The sequence below is a fragment of the Bufo bufo genome, chromosome 3, assembly GCF_905171765.1.
Source record: "Bufo bufo chromosome 3, aBufBuf1.1, whole genome shotgun sequence".
NCBI classification, from domain to species: Eukaryota; Metazoa; Chordata; class Amphibia; order Anura; family Bufonidae; genus Bufo; species Bufo bufo.
Window position 1 is genome coordinate 118,059,682 of NC_053391.1, and position 21,194 is coordinate 118,080,875.

The window sequence follows — 21,194 nt, forward strand, 5'->3', positions numbered from 1 at the left end:
GTCATCGCGCAGGCGCAGTGGAGATGTCTGAGCAGGGAAGCGGTCAGACATTCACTGCGCATGCGCCGAATACAGGCGCTCACAGGGAGGATCGCATTCAGGAGGAGATGGACGCGCTGGGCGGCGGCAGTTTCTGAAGGTAGACGGAGCCTCTAGGTGCTAATGACGCCCCCATAGCACCTAGAGGCTCATTAGCATATTAATAAAAGTTCTTTTTTTGGCAAAACGGCTGCACCAAAAGCAATTATATTAGGATGGTTGGGCAGAGCAGACACTAGCGGATCGCTTTAATATTTTTTTTTTACTAACTTTTAGCCCCCTTAGGGACTAGAACCCTTGTCCTATTCACCCTGATAGAGATCTATCAGGGTGAATAGGATCTCACACTGTCCCTGCTGCTCTGTGCTTTGTGCACACAGCAGCATGGAGCTGAACATGGCAGCCAGGGCTTCAGTAGCGTCCTGGCTGCCATGGTAACCGATCGGAGCCCCAGGCTTACACTGCTGGGGCTCCTATCGGAGGAGCAGGGGAGAGGAGATCCTGTGGCCACTGCCACCAATGATTAATACTGGGGGGGGGGCTTGGGTGGAGGGGGCCCACTGCACCGCCAATAATTAATACTGGGGTGATTGGGGGGAGCGCACTGCGCCACCAAGATAAGTCTTTCATTAATTCATATACAGGAGGCGTGAGCTGGCTGCAGAATCACATAGCCGGCTCCCGACCTCTATGAGCGATAGCTGATATCCGCGGCACCTAAGGGGTTAACTACTGCGCACCGCAACTACCGCTCATAGAGATCGGGAGCCGGCTATGTGATTCTGCAGCCAGCTCCCGCCTCCTGTATATGAATTAATGAAACTTCTCTTCATTGGTGGAGCGGTGGCCGCAGCTCCTCCCCTTCTCTTGTCTTCTCTCCTCTAATTGGCGGCAGCGGCATCACAGGTAGAGGGAGACACTGCTTCCTTCTCCCTTGTGCTTCTGAGGAAACACGGAGAGCACTGACAGCAGCGTGTTCTGTGTTCCCAATACGTTATCGGTATATCTGCAAAATAGATGCCGATACCGATAACGGTCAAAATCCTGAATATCGGCCGATAATATCGGTAAAACCGATAATCGGTCGATCCCTAGTGTGTGGCCTCCACGTGCCTGTATGACCTCCCTACAACGCCTGTGCATGCTCCTGATGAGGTGGCGGACGGTCTCCTGAGGGATCTCCTCCCAGAACTGGACTAAAGCATCTGCCAACTCCTGGACAGTCTGTGGTGCAACGTGACGTTGGTGTATAGAGCGAGACATTATGTCCCAGATGTGCTCAATTGGATTCAGGTCTTGGGAACGGGCGGGCCAGTCCATAGCATCAATGCCTTCGTCTTGCAGGAACTGCTGACACACTCCAGCCACATGAGGTCTAGCATTGTCTTGCATTAGGAGGAACCCAGGGCCAACCGCACCAGCATATGGTCTCACAAGGGGTCTGAGGATCTCATCTCGGTACCTAATGGCAGTCAGGCTACCTCTGGCGAGCACATGGAGGGCTGTGCGGCCCTCCAAAGAAATGCCACCCCACACCATTACTGACCCAATGCCAAACCGGTCATGCTGGAGGATATTGCAGGCAGCAGAACGTTCTCCACGGCGTCTCCAGACGGTCACGTTTGTCACATGTGCTCAGTGTGAACCTGCTTTCATCTGTGAAGAGCACAGGGCGCCAGTGGCGAATTTGCCAATCTTGGTGTTCTCTGGCAAATGCCAAACGTCCTGCACGGTGTTGGGCTGTAAGCACAACCCCCACCTGTGGACGTCAGGCCCTCATAGAGTCTGTTTCTGACCGTTTGAGCAGACACATGCACATTTGTGACCTGCTGGAGGTCATTTTGCAGGGCTCTGGCAGTGCTCCTCCTGTTCCTCCTTGCCCAAAGGCGGAGGTAGCAGTCCTGCTGCTGGGTTGTTGCCCTCCTACGGCCTCCTCCGCGTCTCCTGATGTACTGGCCTGTCTCCTGGTAGCGCCTCCATGCTCTGGACACTACGCTGACAGACACAGCAAACCTTCTTGCCACAGCTCACATTAATGTGCCATCCTGGATAAGCTGCACTACCTGAGCCACTTGTGTGGTTTGTAGACTCCGTCTCATGCTACCACTAGAGTGAAAGCACCGCCAGCATTCAAAAGTGACCAAAACATCAGCCAGGAAGCATAGGAACTGAGAAGTGGTCTGTGGTCACCACCTGCAGAACCACTCCTTTATTGGGGGTGTCTTGCTAATTGCCTATGATTTCCACCTGTTGCCTATCCCATTTGCACAACAGCATGTGAAATTGATTGTCACTCAGTGTTGCTTTTTAAGTGGACAGTTTGATTACACAGAAGTGTGATTGACTTGGAGTTACATTGTGTTGTTTAAGTGTTCCCTTTATTTTTTTGAGCAGTGTATATACACTCACCTAAAGAATTATTAGGAACACCATACTAATACGGTGTTGGACCCCCTTTTGCCTTCAGAACTGCCTTAATTCTACGTGGCATTGATTCACAAGGTGCTGATAGCATTCTTTAGAAATGTTGGCCCATATTGATAGGATAGCATCTTGCAGTTGATGGAGATTTGAGGGATGCACATCCAGGGCACGAAGCTCCCGTTCCACCACATCCCAAAGATGCTCTATTGGGTTGAGATCTGGTGACTGTGGGGGGCATTTTAGTACAGTGAACTCATTGTCATGTTCAAGAAACCAATTTGAAATGATTCGAGCTTTGTGACATGGTGCATTATTTTGCTGGAAGTAGCCATCAGAGGATGGATACATGTTCTCATTCTGTTTACGCCAAATTCAGACTCTACCATTTGAATGTCTCAACAGAAATCGAGACTCATCAGACCAGGCAACATTTTTCCAGTCTTCAACAGTCCAATTTTGGTGAGCTCGTGCAAATTGTAGCCTCTTTTTCCTATTTGTAGTGGAGATGAGTGGTACCCCGGTGGGGTCTTCTGCTGTTGTAGCCCATCCGCCTCAAGGTTGTGCATGTTGTGGCTTCACAAATGCTTTGCTGCATACCTCGGTTGTAACGAGTGGTTATTTCAGTCAACGTTGCTCTTCTATCAGCTTGAATCAGTCGGCCATTCTCCTCTGACCTCTAGCATCCACAAGGCATTTTTGCCCACAGGACTGCCGCATACTGGATGTTTTTCCCTTTTCACACCATTCTTTGTAAACCCTAGAAATGGTTGTGCGTGAAAATCCCAGTAACTGAGCAGATTGTGAAATACCTTTCTTTCCCATTCTGACATTCAGTTTGGAGTTCAGGAGATTGTCTTGACCAGGACCACCCCCCTAAATGCATTGAAGCAACTGCCATGTGATTGGTTGACTAGATAGTTGCATTAATGAGAAATAGAACAGGTGTTCCTAATAATTCTTTAGGTGAGTGTAATATATATATATATATATATATTAGTTGACTGTCTAGTTGTAATGGTAATGCTTTCCCTTTAATAGATTACTTTTATGGTCAGATCCAGAGGTTACAGGCCTGTGTTGTAAAACCGCCAGTTGCAGGTTCACAACATTCCCTGTTCTGTCCCGTCAGTGCTGTCATAGGAACCTTCAGTGAACTCAAACAAAATGACCCCATGTCTGCTGCTATTGAAGCCAGGATGTGGATATTCCTGCATCTGGTCACCTAATCCACGCAAGTTCTCCAGGAAAAACCTAACAAAGGGGTGTTCCACTTTTTTTGTTATATATAATCAATTTTTGTACTATTATTTTTTAAATACACATTTAAAATTCTGCTTTCATACCTTCCCATATATCAGGCAGCTGACCCCTCTCCGCACAATAGAATGCTATAACCCATGGCATCAGTCACGTGATAACATTCATTAGGTAACAGTTACATGGCATACATGTGCTGGGTCAGCACACAGGACACTTCTCTGGATAACCAACTAGAACCAATTGTGGAAACAATTATTGTGGTTATGACAATAACCATTTCATTGTGTGTGTATTTACATGTCTGTCTCCAGATGATCTGTAAAATGGCCACCTGTTTCTAAGTGATGTTGTCAAAGTTACGTTTAAAGAAGAAAATAAATAGACAAGACACGGAGAGCAATGTGAGATTCTTCTACACAGACAACACTGAATATACACTGCTCAAAAAAATAAAGGGAACACAAAAATAACATCCTAGATCTGAATTAAATATTCTTCTGAAATACTTTGTTCTTTACATAGTTGAATGTGCTGACAACAAAATCACACAAAAATAAAAAAATGGAAATCAAATTTTTTATCCCATGGAGGTCTGGATTAGGAGTCACACACAAAATTAAAGTGGAAAAAACACACTACAGGCTGATCCAACTTTGATGTAATGTCCTTAAAACAAGTCAAAATGAAGCTCAGTGTGTGTGGCCTCCACGTGCCTGTATGACCTCCCTACAACGCCTGTGCATGCTCCTGATGAGGTGGCGGACGGTCTCCTGAGGGATCTCCTCCCAGACCTGGACTAAAGCATCTGCCAACTCCTGGACAGTCTGTGGTGCAACGCGACGTTGGTGGATAGAGCGAGACATGATGTCCCAGATGTGCTCAATTGGATTCAGGTCTGGGGAACGGGCGGGCCAGTCCATAGCATCAAGGCCTTAGACTTGCAGGAACTGCTGACACACTCCAGCCACATGAGGTCTAGCATTGTCTTGCATTAGGAGGAACCCAGGGCCAACCGCACCAGCATATGGTCTCACAAGGGGTCTGAGGATTTCATCTCGGTACCTAATGGCAGTCAGGCTACCTCTGGCGAGCACATGGAGGGCTGTGCGGCCCTCCAAAGAAATGCCATCCCACACCATTACTGACCCAATGCCAAACCGGTCATGCTGGAGGATGTTGCAGGCAGCAGAACGTTCTCCACGGCGTCTCCAGACTGTCACATGCTCAGTGTGAACCTGCTTTCATCTGTGAAGAGCACAGGGCGCCAGTGGCGAATTTGCCAATCTTGGTGTTCTCTGGCAAATGCCAAACGTCCTGCACGGTGTTGGGCTGTAAGCACAACCCCCACCTGTGGACGTCGGGCCCTCATATCACCCTCATGGAGTCTGTTTCTGACCGTTTGAGCAGACACATGCACATTTGTGGCCTGCTGGAGGTCATTTTGCAGGGCTCTGGCAGTGCTCCTCCTGTTCCTCCCTTGCACAAAGGCGGAGGTAGCGGGTCCTGCTGCTGGGTTGTTGCCCTCCTACGGCCTCCTCCGCGTCTCCTGATGTACTGGCCTGTCTCTTGGTAGCGCCTCCATGCTCTGGACACTACGCTGACAGACACAGCAAACCTTCTTGCCACAGCTCGCATTGATGTGCCATCCTGGATAAGCTGCACTACCTGAGCCACTTGTGTGGTTGTAGACTCCGTCTCATGCTACCACTAGAGTGAAAGCACCGGCAGCATTCAAAAGTGACCAAAACATCAGCCAGGAAGCATAGGAACTGAGAAGTGGTCTGTGGTTACCACCTGCAGAACCACTCCTTTATTGGGGGTGTCTTGCTAATTGCCTATAATTTCCACCTGTTGTCTATCCCATTTGCACAACAGCATGTGAAATTGATTGTCACTCAGTGTTGCTTCCTAAGTGGACAGTTTGATTTCACAGAAGTGTGATTGACTTGGAGTTACATTGTGTTGTTTAAGTGTTCCCTTTATTTTTTTGAGCAGTGTATTATATATATATATATATATATATATATATATATATATATATATATATATATATATATATATATATATATATATATATATAATCTGCTCCCCAAGCTATTTATTACCTGTTGGATAACTGGACAGGTAACTGAATGCCAAAGGTCACGTGACCCTCACAGAAGTCATGACTGATGCCATGTTTAGTCCTATTTAGCTCTTCTATGCATGCATTACACAGGGCTAAAGTGGGCAGCACCATTTTTTTTCTTTAGAGGTTACAGTGTGGATATAACAAATGTCTGCAAGCAAAATTTTAAATACATGTATGATGTATATTAGAAGACTGTATGGTTTCCTATTCTTCAAACAAATATAAACATTAAAACTGGAAGCTAAAGAATTTTAAGTTAGTTTCACACTGCCGACACCGCTTTCTGGCAGGCTATTTCTTCATACACAAAACGCGTGTAGCAGTATTTGTCCGGCCAATTCTCTGCATATTTGCAGGGTTTCGGGCAGATCTCCGCTGGACCCCATTATAGTTTATGGGGTCGGACGGCATTCTGGCAGCAACCGGCAGTGACAGATCTGACAGGATGTTCTCTGAAACTAGCCTTACTCGCTCATTCCAGTGGATAGGTTTCTAGTACAGTACCACCTTTGATTTTCTTCCTTTATAAAAAGGGAATTAACAGCACAAGCTGCATTTTCACAGAGTAAGGCCTCATGCACACGGCCGTGTTCCGCGGCCGAGAGCGGTCCGTGGTAACCCGGCCGGGATTCCTTCTGACAGCAGGAGCGCACGGCGTCATTGGTTGCTATGACGGCGTGCGCTTCATGCCGCCGCTGCTGTACAGTGATACACTCGTATAGATCATACGAGTGTATCACTGTACAGCAGCAGCGGCATGAAGCGCACGCCGCCATAGCAACCAATGACTCCGTGCGCTCCAGCTGTCAGAAGGAATCCGGCCGGGTTTACACGGACCGCTCTCGGCCGCGTGCATGAGGCCTAAGGCTACATGCACACGACCAGCGTGTGTTCTGCTGTCCACAAATCGCGGATCCACAAAACACGGAAGGCGTCCGTGCGCGTTCTACAATTTGCACGGACAGCCTTTAATATAACTGCCTATTCTTGTCCGCAAAGCACGGACAAGAATAGGACAGGTTATTTTTTTTTGCGGGGCCATGGAACGGAGCAACGGATGCGGACAGCACACTGAGTGCTGTCTGCATCTTTTGCGGCCCTATTGAAGTGAATGGGTCCGCATCTGAGACGCCAAAACAACGGCCGTGTGCACGAGGCCTAAACCAGTTGAGCCTGTTTAATTTCTGTATCACGTCTACTACACCCAAACTCAGCTGAAGGCCATGGGCAGGGCACAGCACCTTACATTAGTCTTACATTTATGAGCCATACACCAGAGCCGAGCAGTCTTAATAAGGAAAAACAAGTCTGTAAACCAACCCAACATGCTTTATAGGTCTGCAATTGAAAGCACAGGCAAAAACACTTTAAAAAAAAATTCTTGTAAGTAACTTACAGCTCATCTCGTTGCCTCTGTGACAGGACCATGATGAATTCAGTCCCAGAAACAATACAGTGGTGGAGACCTTCAGGAGTTCACTAATCCTAAGGAACTCCGAGTCTACGATGAATATGGCCACAGAGTGGCTTCAGCTGCAAGAAACCACAAGAGGACTCCCAAAGAAAACTTGAGTCATTCAACGCGGCAGGTTCATTCCACCTAGAAAACAAAACAGAAGTCTTAAGCACAAAGAAACTTCTTGGATCACAAATTTTAAAGAAAACACGTGTCGTCTAGGATACATAGCTGTGCAATGGAAATGCAGAAATTTTCAAGTGTGATGACACGGGTGTGCATCAGTTGTCGCTGTTCATATCCGTGCCAGGACATTCCAGCAGGGCTTCGTCACTTCACAGCGAGAACAGCATTGCATCCTCTGCCGTATGTGCTGCCCAAAGAGGACAGAAAACTTAAGGGCCCACTATGTCAACTGGGTTAGTCAGACACTGCTTGGACCAAATGACAGATCCATCACGCCTAAGGGAAGCCATGATGCCAACGTGAAGAAAGCCTCATTTAAAAGAACAGGACAGGAAAAACTAAAAACTTATGTCAAGTACAGGGCCTACATGACACGGTTCTAAGGAAAACCACAGAAAGCAGGCAAATACTGCTACATACTAATCAAATGTCTGAGGAGCCCCGGTTCTGTTCATTCAAGCAGAAAAAAACAATTTTTTTTAAGTTTACACTAAAAAGTTTTGCAGCAAATGTTTACAATGTCATTTTTGTTACTCCACATTTAAAATGTCGCCTATTTTTCAACTGCCTGCTGCTCCCGGCCATCTCTGAAATAGGGCTCACAGCATAGAAAAGTTTGGGGACCTTCCCTTTAGAGAAATGGTGCTCCATCTGCAGCACAAGTACCCCAAAGGATACACTCTGTAAGGTGAGGTGGCACACGGGACTGCCCAAACACCCCGCAATGTTTCATTGGTGGCCGCTAGGTCACGTTCAACTGTATCTCTTCTGTGAGCACAGCAATACAGTAGCATTTTGTGGCAGGCCACAGGGGCCGATGCCTCCATCATCGTGACCGCCTGTGCCAAGATGCAGAAAGCTCACAATGCTATTTTTCTTTGGGCAGCACTACAGGAAGGTCATCATTACTGGGGGCGCACAATGGGAACATTAGAACTACTGGCAGCTCCATAACGGACACACTATGGGGGCTTTATTATTACTGAAGCACTATAAGAAGGCATATTTACTACTGGGGCACATAACATTGAGGGAACTTTAATACTATGGGGAGCAATTATGGTGCGTTTTAAAACTACTGAAGGGCACGGTGGTGGGCATTATTACTTCTGGGAGCAATGTGCCATTAAGGGTCCATTCACACGTCCGTGGTGTATTTTTTTTTGGGGGGGGGGGGGGGGGGGGGGCGGACACGATTTATGCCACCATTACTGTCAGGGGCACCATTTGCTTATTTTGGGACACACTTGGGTAGATTATTCAAGTGGTCACAATCTGTGCAGTACCAGCATTTTCAGGGGGAAACTGTCTCTGCAGTACTGTAGAGCACAGCGGGTACAGTATTGTTATGGCATGACGCGGTATTCAGAAGGCAGGGAGGATGATTGACAAATAGGACCCTCAGATATTTCTGTGACAAACTCTGCAGAGACAAGATATGGCTGAAAGTAGTCATCATGGCGGTCTGGTCTGAACGGAGAAGGGTAAAGAGAACATCTATACCAGAGGAGAAGTCATTGGATGTCATAGGTATATAATGCTGTATTCTCCTGTACTGTAGCACGGAATGTAATTTAAAAAGTAATACTTATCCATTATGGGTCCTAATGTGGTGCCTGTTTTGACAAAGATTAGCGATGCAAGCTGCGCTATTCTTTCTGTCAAATCTGAAAGTGCAGATACAGGTTTACAACACAGCCTAGGACAGCGGCGTGAGAATAGCCTTATTTTGTTAACATTAACTGTTCACTTCCTTGAGGTACTCAATTCCAACTTCTTGTCACTAGGGGGCACTTGGCATTAAAAAGTTGAGAACTACTGCTCTAGAGGCACCGTATAACACAACTGTATACAAGTTTTATTTTTGGATTATGAAGAGTTAACACACTGTCCACCATCAAGTAGAAGATGAACGCACTGTGGACAATGAATAAGATATCATCCACTTTCACATATACAGTAACTGAGAAGGTTTTTGCTGACACTTGAATTTCAGGTCCTGTGTCAGCAGAATCTCAGGAGCGTTCCTACGTCTCATTGTGAGAAACGCCGCGCACCAGTAATCACTTCTCCGTGGAATGCAAATCAACTAGATAAAGACTGGCACTTGGCATTTCTGAATTACAATTTTAACCAGCTTCTAGGGGAGAGGGGGGGGATAAAATAAAAATCAGCGTACACCACATCAATTAACCTGGAGAAATGCAGGCGTTAACATTTTAAGAATATGAATGACTAAGACTCGTTTCATACTTGGGCTAAATAGATTCGGCAGACTGGTCTGGCTGGAAACAGTCTATCTGATCAGGCTTACGTCCAGCCCAGCGGAGATACAGCCACAACCCAGCAAATGCGCCGAGGAGCAGGCGGACGAAAACTGCTGCATGCACCTACGCTGACCTCCATTATAGTGAATGGGGCTGGACGGAATGAAGGCAGCACACGGCAAAGACGGATCCGACAGGTTGTTCCCAGGCGGACCGGTCTGCCAAATTTGTTTCAGACAGGTGTGAAACAAGCCTTACAAGGGTTCTCCAGAATTCAGCAACTAATGGCCTATTTCTAGGATAGCCCCTTAATTTTAGATAGCAGGGGTCAGACACCACACAGCTGTAGTGGACAGAGCGGGTAATTACAGCGCTGCTCCCATGGAAGGGATGTGCGGCCTGTGTTGTACACCTCAGAGGGGGTCATATTTGGCACATATGATGTCCTCTCTGTGTACACTTCAGATTCACAATTTTGGCTATATTTCTGTACGTTAAAGGGAACCTGTCACCGGGATTTTGGGTATAGTCGAGGACATGGGTTGCTAGATGGCTGCTAGCACATCCGCAATACCCAGTCCCCATAGCTCTATGTGCTTTTATTGTGTATAAAAACCGATTTGATACATATGCAAATTAACCTGAGATGAGTCAGAGCTTGAAAATATGACTCTTCTCTGGTCACACAAGAAAGATATGAGGTTTTTTTTTTACACAATAAAAGCACACAGAGCTATGGGGACTGGGTATTATTGCGGATGTGCTAGCGGCCATCTAGCAACCCATGTCCTCAGCTCTATACCCAAAATCCAGGTGACAGGTTCCCTTTAAAGACTGACATAAAACTGATCACCTATTCGTGGGAGCAGTGGATAGATAAATGCTGCTAACGAGAAAACGTGTATGAAGGAGCGGTACCATGAATACTGACTGGTGGGGTTTAACCACTGGGACCCCAGCAATTACAAGAACAGCTGACCTGTGCGCCCATCCTCTGGATAAGGCCTCATGCACGCGGCTGTTGTGTTTTGCAGTCCGGAAGTCACTGATCCGCAAAACGCCGACTGCGTCCGAGCGCGTTCTGCAATTTGCGGAACGGCACAGACAGCCTTTAATATAACTGCCTATTCTTGTCCGCAAAGTGCGGACAAGAACAGGAACTGTTTTTTTTTTTTCTTTCTTGCGGGGCCACGCAACGGAGCAACGGATGCGGACAGCACACGGAGTGCTGTCCGCATCTTTTGCGGTCCCATTGAAGTGAATGGGTCCGCATCCAAGCCGCCAAAACTGCAGCTCGGATGCGGAACAAAACAACGGCCATGTGCATGAGGCCTAAGGGATACATTTATTTCTGAGAACAGCTGTTCTGATCATCTGAGAACCATGGAAAAGAAGGCAAGGGACTAAAGATGGCACCACACGAGGCAGCCAAAGTGCAAACATAAATCCTAATCTCCCAATCTGTCAGGACTGTTCTCATCTCCATTTTCCTCTGACGTGCTGGCGCATTTTCTGCAGACAGTACACATACTAATTGATTTTAATGCGTGTCCATGTATCAGTATTTTTTTTTTTTTTTACGGACCATGGGTCAGGGAAAAGATCCGAGACGTGCACCACTTTGGTCCGTTATGTGAACAAAACACACCCATTGAAGTCTATGGGTCCAGATTCTTTCACAGACAAAATTCGCACGACATCTGGGCGACGTCCATTTTTACGTGGACCCATTGACTTAATGGTTCGTGGTCCACATTTTGCGGGCAAGAATAAGACGTGTTCTACCTTTTAGTGGAATGGATACACGAATGCGGACGGCACATGGATGACATCCATGTGCGGTCCTTTTTTATTTTTTCCGGACTAATAGAAAAGAATAGGTCCTCACGCAGTCTGGATAAAATGCAGATTGGACATGGTCGTGTGCACGAGGCCTAGCCTAGACAAAAACAAGCTGCTGATACTTAGTAGGCTGTAAAGAAGTGCATAGGTCTGGGAAGAGTCTATTGCATTCTTCAGGAGGTTGTCAAATACATTTTTTCCCCCCGAATCCAGACAGACTTGAAAATAACTGCACATTCAACGTCACTCCACATGTAGAGCATGGATAAAACCAGCAAAACTAGGCAGATACCAGAGCCCGGGACTACAGACATGGCCACATGACTGGTGAAGTCTAAAAATGGACAAGGGTGGACCAAATCTGTGGAGCCAGACAGGCAATGAACCTAAAAATCTGGGGCGGGCAAGTAATCCGGTGAAGTTTTCTGCATACTTCTATTTCTATAGTGATCAATCTAACAAACTATTAAGAAGAAATATTAAAAATAGGTACAAGGAGTAGAGTCTCCTGAGGGTATGTTCAGGTGTCAGATTTTGGTGCTCAGTCTGCCCCTAAATACGTGTAACCAGCATCCCATGCATGTGAACAAGGTTTCAGCAAACACATTTAACTGCATTGGAACATTTTCACATGGATTTCCAAGCTCATAGTATACATATTCCAGAGGCGGTAAACGCAGAGGACTAGAAACCCCACGGAAATCCTTGATAGAAACTGGAGGGCACGGCCTCAGGATTATGTCGCAGATTTTAATCCCACCTGGGAACAGTCCCTAAAGTCTACAGTAACTCGCTGGCACCAATGTCTCACAGCAAAATAGCTGTACAAGGGTAAAAAAAAAAAATAATAATTAAGCGTCACAAAACTCAACTACTGTACAAGTGTTTAGCTAAACATGCACACAGCACTCTAGAACAGGGCTCCCCACAGACGTTGGTGGAGTACCCCTATGTAAAGCAGCCACATGGACGGACAACCAGTCTAGTAACCAGTGGGAGCAGCAGTCGGACCCTCGATGATCAAACACTGGCGGCATATTCCCAATCAGCTCTAGAACAAAGGGCTGGAAGAGCCATTCCACTTTGACGACTCCTCTTGGCTTTGACTAGGCAGCCGCATCGACAGCCATTGTGTAGTACAGCGTTCCTCACCTCCAGACAGTCCTCAGGGACCAACTACCAGTCATGTTTTCAGGATTTCCTTAGTATGGAGCAGGCAATATAATTAGTGTCAACACATCAGGATTTACCACAGGTATTCATTCTGGGGATATTCTGAAATCATGAAAGGCAGGCGAGTCTGAGGACTGGAGCTGAGGAACACTAGTAAATAGCGGGAGCAACGATTGGACCTCTCCCACCAATATACCATCAATGCATGCAGCAGTAAAATACAATACAGTCATCAATGATGGCTACCACTTTGATCTGTATGTATTTGTACAGAAACCTGTAACTAGTGATACAAGTCTGCACCGTGTACAGCGTATACTTTGCCTTTTCTGCCCAGTAAAACGAATGCATACATGAGCCCTTCCGTAAAAGATCAAAGTTCTTCTTTATCACCTCTGCAATATATATTTCACAAATGGAGAAAGTGCTGAAGATGTTTAAAGACGGCCCTTGCAATGTTCCTCTATACCAGGGCTGGCCAACCTGTGGCTCTCCAGCTGTTGTAAAACTACAACTCCCACCATGCTTTGCTGTAGGCTGATAACTGAAGGCAGTCTGGGCGTTGTAGTTTTGCAACAGCTGGAGAGCCTCAGGTTGGCCATCCCTGCTCTATACCACTGAGGATGCGCCTCTAGTGCTGAAATACACAGGAGTAATGATGCTGGCGGTTGGGTATTAGGTGGGTGACTACAGTGAACGGGATGGTAAGAGCCCTCTGTCACCTCCCCTGTACCTTTCTCTGTGCTACCCAAGTCTGTAAGGGCCACTTAGCCCTTTTTAACCTCTGACAGTCATACGACTGACCCAGCACTGCCATTAATTTCATAGCCTGCTTCTATGACGGAGGTTGTGGGTAGTACTGCAAGTTTCCGTAGGATTGGCCTTCAATGTTTGCACCGTGTCCCCAGCATAGTCCACAAAAACAGCAGCTAATCAGTACTGTGTATGTAGCTCCTTTTCATGCGCAAGGAGAGCAGCAGTCTTTCATTGGCAGGGAACAGGGGGGGGGGGGGGGGGGGGGGGGGGGGGGGGGGGGGGGGTATTGTTAGACACTTGATATTTAGGTGCCATTAAACCAGGGATGAGACTTGCGGCCCTCCAGCTGTTGCAAATCTACAACTTCCATCATGCCCAGACAGTCTACAGCCATCAGGACATGCTAGGACTTGTAGTTTTGAAACAGCTGGAGGACCACAGTTTTGACATCCATGCTCTAAACCACTAAAGTTATCTGACCTCAATGGGGCAGGGTCCAACATGAGCACTACTTGTGGATAAGAAAAGAAATAATTTGTGGGATAAATGCTGCATTGAAGAGAGGATAGATTATTTGCTAAATTTGGAACATCGCTTTAACCCTTTAAGGCCTACCATTCCAACACTTTCTAAAGAGAGGTAAGTATGAGAAATACCGTAGCTTCTTCCAAATAAAAAATAAATAAATTGCTACATTAACGCCATTAATGCCGTTCAAATCCCAGATGCTTCAGTAGTCCTTGCAAGTCCTGCAGCAATGTTGTCATACCCCATTCACATCTCCGCTGTAGCCAGTCACTGGCCATGCTGCCATGTATATACTGCACGTGACCAATGACGCCAGACAGAGGCCGGTGGCAGTAGATATATGAACAACGTGTAAGAACAGCAGGGATCACTAGAGTGGCGGCATGAAATTTAACAGGTAAGGATTTCTTTTTCCATAAATTGTCTGCCTTTATGCCAATTCATTAAAATCCCTGAAAAAAAAAATATTCTGAGCATTCTGAAAGTACAATGAAAAGTAAAAACAGGTGTATTTTTGGAAGTACCACATTAGGAATGTAGGAATCCATATTACAATGTATACGGCGTCCATGACATTGGAAGCATTATTACGGAGGTACTCTGTGCGGCAGTACATGACTTACATGCATTTTCTATATCAGGATTATGCATCTTTTGAGCTCCTTGCTCATTAGTCATTGCTAACCCAATTTGGTGCCCAGTCTAATGGGCTAAACACAGTGAAGAACATGTACCTTAGGTCCTATTCACATCTGCACTGAAGGCTTCGTTAGGGACCTCAAATGCAGAATGGAGACAGGACAGAAATCACATACACCAATGGTTTATCTACCTAGACTGTTGAAAGTATCATTCATTTAGTCCCCTTACCCTAGGAGAGAAGAGAGGATACCCATGAAAGAGCATCATGTAATGGCCACAGATGCTTCAAATCACTCAATGTGCCATCAGAAAATGACCTATTGTTTAAATCCCTTTTTTCCTTTCCCCCATGACAGCACCCCAGAGAGGATAGGGAAACCTACAGAATAAGAAGGTGGAGCCTCTCTTCCCCTTCAGTGGTTTCCTGTCCCTGGAGTAGCAGGACCTACAGTTCTTTTTCAGGTACTTACTGCCAGTCTGTATATCCTAGGGGGTCCCTAGAGGGCTTGCGGTATCCTGCCAGGGTCTATCGCGCAGCGGGTGCAGGCTGACAGGACTCTAGGATTTCCCGGGGGGGGGAATAGGATGCAGACCCATACATGTCAATGGGTCTGCAAAAATTGCAGACAGCACACCATGTATCAGTATGTCCATTACATAGCCCCACAAAAAAAAAAAAAATAGAACATGTCCTATTCTTGGATGGCATACGGATGTCATCAGTTTTTTGCGGATCCAGAATTTGTGGGCCGCAAAACACATACGGTCGTGTGCATGTAGCCCAAGCTCAATGATGGTCTGGATTGTTATATTTGCTGCCCCATAAGCAGGCTTTCCTTGCTGTCACCAGCTATTATAGAAGACAAGACACAAGAATCTGCTGAGATTGTAGCACCGATTCCAGTACTTAGGACACCGTTTTTTCTGGGTGAGTTATATTGCTGTGTCATTTTTCCTCACTATAGGTTTTTTTGTATGATTGTATTTTAGTGTAAACCTAAGAAAATGCTGACTAAAAAAGAATGTGCCTTATGTAGGACAACTCTTTCATCATCATGAGACAAAAACTTATGTCTGCACTGTATTGACAAAAAGGTTACAGAGCCAGATAGGAGGGCATTTATTTCCAAAACCCTTTAAACGTAAATAGCCCTATGAAGAAGAGGCTTTATCTTCTTGCGCAAGGCTCCCAAGATAGATGTGGCAATTTCTAAGGTTTCTAAAAAAAAAAAAAAAAAAAATCATCTCTTCCCTTTGAGGACACGGGTGTTCTTAGGGACCCTTTAGATAAGAAGGCTGAGTAGCTCCTAAAGGGTGCTTGGGAAGAGTCCACTTCCTCATTTCGTCCCAACATAGCGGCCACGGTATCAGCTAGAACCTTCGCTTTCTAGCTGCAACAATTAGAGGTTCAGTTGAAGGAGAGTAGGGAGCAAATTTCATCTTCCCTGCCCACCTTACAAAAATCTGCTGACCTTCTGGCAGGTGCCTCGGTAGATGCGGTTAGGCATGGCGCTCAGGCTTCATATCTCACCAACTTCGCTCATAGAGCTGTTTGGCTTAAGAATTGGAGTGGAGGAGATGTGGCCTGAATTTCTTTTTGGCCCAGATATAGATGATTTGTTAGAGAAGCCCCCCCCCCCCCCCCAAACCCTTCCGTGTTTTCCACTTTTAGGCCTAGACGATCCTTTCGGTCCTCAAAGAAATATAGGAAGGAGGCAGTTTAGAGATAAAGACCAGAGATATAGGTCCAGAAATTTGGCAGGGGAAGGTTTCCTCTTTGGAAACTCTTCCTCGTCAAATAAAAAAAAAAACAGTCCCAACAATGACGCCAAGCCAAAGGTGGGAGGAAGACTAAGGTTTTTCCTCTCCGCTTGGGAAAAGCTAGCAGGGCCATGGGTCTTGGAAGTTATCCATCATGGCCTGAAACCAGAATTTCGCACCTTACTTCCTCAAAGATTTGTAACTACAAAAAAATTGTGCTATAAAAAGGGTCCTTCCCCAAAATTAAGGAAATTCAAGAATTGATAGACAAAGAATTCTTAATTCCCATCTCTCAGAAGGAACAAATCAAAAGGCTATTTCTCCCCTCTCTTTTTAGTTCCAAAGCCGGATGGCTTTTTCAGGACCATCATCAATCTGAGGAAATTAAACAAATTTCTAGTGTTCAGGAAATTAAAGATGGAAACTATGAAAACTACGATACAGCTTCCGTTTCCACATTGTTTTATGGCACTGATAGATCTGAAAACCTTTTTTCACATCCCAATACACCCGGAGTTTCAGAAGTTTCTCAAAGTTGCAGTTTTTATGGAGGGTCAACTACAGCAATTCCAATTTCAGGCATTACCTTTTGGTCTGTCCACGGCCCCAAGGATCTTTACCAAAGTGGTAGCGGAAATGGTGTCCTTTATAAGACTGAAAAACTTGATGTTAATACCGTATCTGGGCGACTTCTTAATTGCAAAATCCCATCGCAGTTGCAGGGAAGCAGTTCAGATGGTCGTAAACACTTTTCAGGAATTGGGTTGGGTTGTCAACGACAAAAAGTCCAGATCAAAGCCGGAAAAGGCAGATTTCTTGGCCTAATTCTAGACTCCGAATCTCAGAAGGCATTTTTGCCGGAGGAAAAGATAAGCAAAATTTTCAGTCAAATAAATCCTTAGCATCTCCCACTCTGCCGATTCGGAAATCGATATCGGTCCTGGGGAATGTAGTATCCTGCATTCCAGCTGTCGAATGGGCTAAACTGCATTCTTGACAATTACAGATGGAAGTATTGACGGCCTTCAAAAAGTCGTAGAGGTCAGGCTGCAAATCTCAAAAAATACTATGAGAAGTCCAGCCTGGTGGAAGGACAGACAAAATTTGATACAGGGTGTCCCAAGGACCGATCCGGATTTGGTCTAACTACGGATGCAAGCCCCTGGGGGTGGGGGGCTCATGTCCAGGGTCACAGAATCAAAGGCGCTTTTCCTTCAACAGGAAAGAGCTTTTGGCTTTAAGACTGGCGATAGACGCTTCTCAGTCCCTTAATAGGACTCTGACATGGTCTGAACCTATCAGACGACAGTAGCCTATGTAAACCACCAGGGGGGGGGGGGGACACAAAGTCAGTCTCCCTCTGGTTGGAAGCAAATAGTTTTTTTTTTTTATAAATTGGAGGGGCAGATCAGTCACATTTCGGCACTACAAATAAAAGGAAAAGAAAATATTCAGTCAGACTTCCTGAGCAGGTATCCTCTAAAGCAAGGGGAATGATCTTTAAACAAATCCGTTTCTCCATGATCACAAAATTATGGGGTATTCCTGTGATAGACCTGTTTGCCTCCAGTCAAAACAAGAAAGTAGATCTATTTTGTTCCTTGAATCCAAGGGAATCCCCTTTTGGGGTGGACGCCCTTCTCCTGAAATGGGACTTCACTCTAGCTTATGCCTTTCCCCCATTCCAGTTACTTCCATTAGTACTGAAGATCAGGAAGGACAGGGCGAGTAATTCTAATTGCTCCCTTCTGGCCGAAGAGAGCATGGTTTACTCCTCTCAGAATAATTTCAGTGTCAGATCCTTGGATACTTCCGGAGACCCCGGATCTGCTGTCCCCAGGGTCCTGTTTACCATCCAGCAGTAACTGGTCTGCATTTAACAGCATGGAATTTGAAAAGGAACCTATTAGCAAAAATTGGTTTTTCACAGGAGCTGGTGGGGACACTTCGTAAGAGTAAAAAAAACGGTGATGATCTCTATTTATGCTAGGGCATGGAGGAAATTTATAGAATTTTGTAAAATTAATCCTGACAACCTGCCTGATTTTGTACCTACTTCCCATATTCTGGAATTTCTTCAAAAAGGGCTGAATTTAGGATTAGATAAAAGTACATTAAAGGTGCAGGTTTCGGCCCTTTCGGTGCTTTTTGAGAGAAACTTTGCCTCCTATCCTACCCCAAAAGTTCCTTCTTGGGATTTGAATTTAAAAGCTCTCACACAGTCACCATTTGAGCCCATTGAGTTGTCTAATATCAAACATCTTACCTATAAAATGACTTTGGTAGCACTAACCACAGCCAGGAGAGTTAGCGAGTTACATGCCATTTCCAAAAATCCCCCTTTCACTACTATTTTGAAGGACAGAGTCGTTATCCCACCTGACCCGGCCTTCTTACCTAAGTCTCTTCCCAATTTCATAGGTCATAGAAACATAGAATGTGTCGGCAGATAAGAACCATTTGGCCCATCTAGTCTGCCCAATATACTGAATACTATGGATAGCCCCTGGCCCTATCTTATATGAAGGATGGCCTTATGCCTATCCTATGCATGCTTAAGCTACCACTTCTGCAGGAAGGCTATTCCATGCATCCACTACTCTCTCAGTAACGTAATACTTCCTGATATTACTTTTAAACCTTTGCCCCTCTAATTTAAAACTATGTCCTCTTGTAGCAGTTTTTCTTTTAAATATTCCCTCCTCCTCTTTTACCTTGTTGATTCCCTTTATGTATGTAAAAGTTTCTATCATATCCCCTCTGTCTTGTCTTTCTTCCAAGCTATACATGTGAAGGTTCTTTAATCTTTCCTGGTAAGTTTTATCCTGCAATCCATGTACTAGTTTAGTAGCTCTTCTCTGAACTCTCTCCAAAGTATCAATATCCTTCTGGAGATATGGTCTCCAGTACTGAGCACAATACTCCAAGTGAGGTCTCACTAGTGTTCTGTAGAGTGGCATGAGCACCTCCCTCTTTCTACTGGTAGAGCCTCTCCCTATACACCCAAGTATTCTGCTAGTATTTCCTGCTGCTCTATGACATTGTCTGCCTACCTTTAAGTCTTCTGAAATAATGACCCCTAAATCCCTTTCCTCAGATACTGAGGTTAGGATTGCATCACTGATTTTAGATTCTGCACTTGGGTTTTTACGTCCCAGGTGCATTATCTTGCACTTATCAACATTAAATTTTAGTTGCCAGATTTTTGACCATTCCTCTAGTTTTCTTAAATCCTTTTCCATTCGGTATATCCCTCCAGGATCAACCCTGTTACAAATCTTTGTGTCATCAGCAAAAAGACACACCTTACCATCGAGGCCTTCTGCAATTTCGCTGATAAAGATATTAAACAATATGGGTCCCAGAACAGATCCCTGAGGTACCCACTGGTAACAAGACCTTAGTCTGAATATACTCCATTGACTACAACCCTCTGTTGTCGGTCCCTCAGCCACTGCCTAATCCATTCAACACGTCCCAGGTCGCAGGAGATAATTCTTCCCTCTTTTTGTGCCAATCCTAAAACCCCAAAAGAAAGAATTTCAAACATTGGATGCGAGACAATGTTTATTGCCTTATCTTAAATCTATGGAGGGTTGGCGAAAGTCTTCAGCCTTGTTTGTCCTATTCTCTGGGCCAAATAAGGGTAAGACAAGGTTTCCTTGTCTAGATGGATTAGACTTGGTATATCTCAAGCTTACTATTGAACAAATATGTAGAGCTGCCACGTGGTCCTCTCCCTGTACTTTTTTTCGGCACCATCGATTTGGACCTCAACTCTTCCTCTGGTCTATCCTTTGGTAGAAAGGTCTTACAAGCGGGGGTCCCTCCCTAGGGAAGGATGCTCTTCTCTGTAATTCTCTCTGTGGTGCTGTCTTGGGAGAAGGGAAAAATGATAACACTTAGGCTACTTTCACACTCTCGTTTGGTGCGGATACGTCATGGATCTGCACAGACTGATTCGTTCGGATAATACAATCATCTGCATCCGTTTATATTATCTTTAACATAGCCAATGGAGGACAGATCCGTTTTCTATTGCGCCAGAATGTGTCAGTGAAAACGGATCCGTCCCCATTGACTTACATGTCAGGTCGGATCCGTTTGGCTCAGTTTTGTCAGACTGACACCAAAACGCTGCAAGCAGTGTTTTGGTGTCAGCCTCCAAAGCTAAATGGAGACGGAACGGAGGCATTCTGAGCAGATCCTTTTCCATTCAGAATACATTAGGGCAAAACTGATCCGTTTTGGACCGCTTGTGAGAGCCCTGAACGAATCTCACAAACGGGGAGTCAAAACGCCAGTGTGAAAGTAGCCTTACCGGTAATCGGATTTTCCAGACCCAACGACAGCACCCTTCCTTATTCCCTCCCTGGGTGCTTCCTTTTATTCCTTCTTATAAGCACTGGGTATGGCAAAAAAAAAATGTTGGTTGATTGGTATATGATCAACTTGATTAACTAGGGTAGGAGTCTCTCTCTTGCTCTGAAATCCACTGAAGGAAGAGAGGCTCTGCCTTTTATTCTGTGGGTTTCCTGTCCCTGGGGGCAGATCCTCCCTCTCTCTGTGGTGCTGTCGTGGGATCTGGAAAATCTGATTAACGGTAAGTGTAATCATTTTATTTATTTATTTTCCCCCATGTCACAACTCTAAACAAAAATCCTCACGTTTTCACACACTGGCCACTAGACCTTAAATATGTTAAGATGGGGGTCTGCAGCCAATGACT

The 21,194-nt window shown here is 45.5% G+C and overlaps 1 protein-coding gene across 1 annotated transcript in view; it reads right to left on the bottom strand.

The window, feature by feature from the left end:
- The window catches only part of PAFAH1B1 (platelet activating factor acetylhydrolase 1b regulatory subunit 1), a 65,318-nt gene that overhangs the window by 26,040 nt on the left and 18,084 nt on the right, over window positions 1-21,194 (bottom strand). Inside the window, exon 2 of the mRNA XM_040423496.1 lies at window positions 7,251-7,454. Coding sequence (XP_040279430.1) covers window positions 7,251-7,282 — 32 coding nt within the window. The 5' untranslated portion in view covers window positions 7,283-7,454. The remainder of the gene's footprint in view (window positions 1-7,250; window positions 7,455-21,194) is intronic.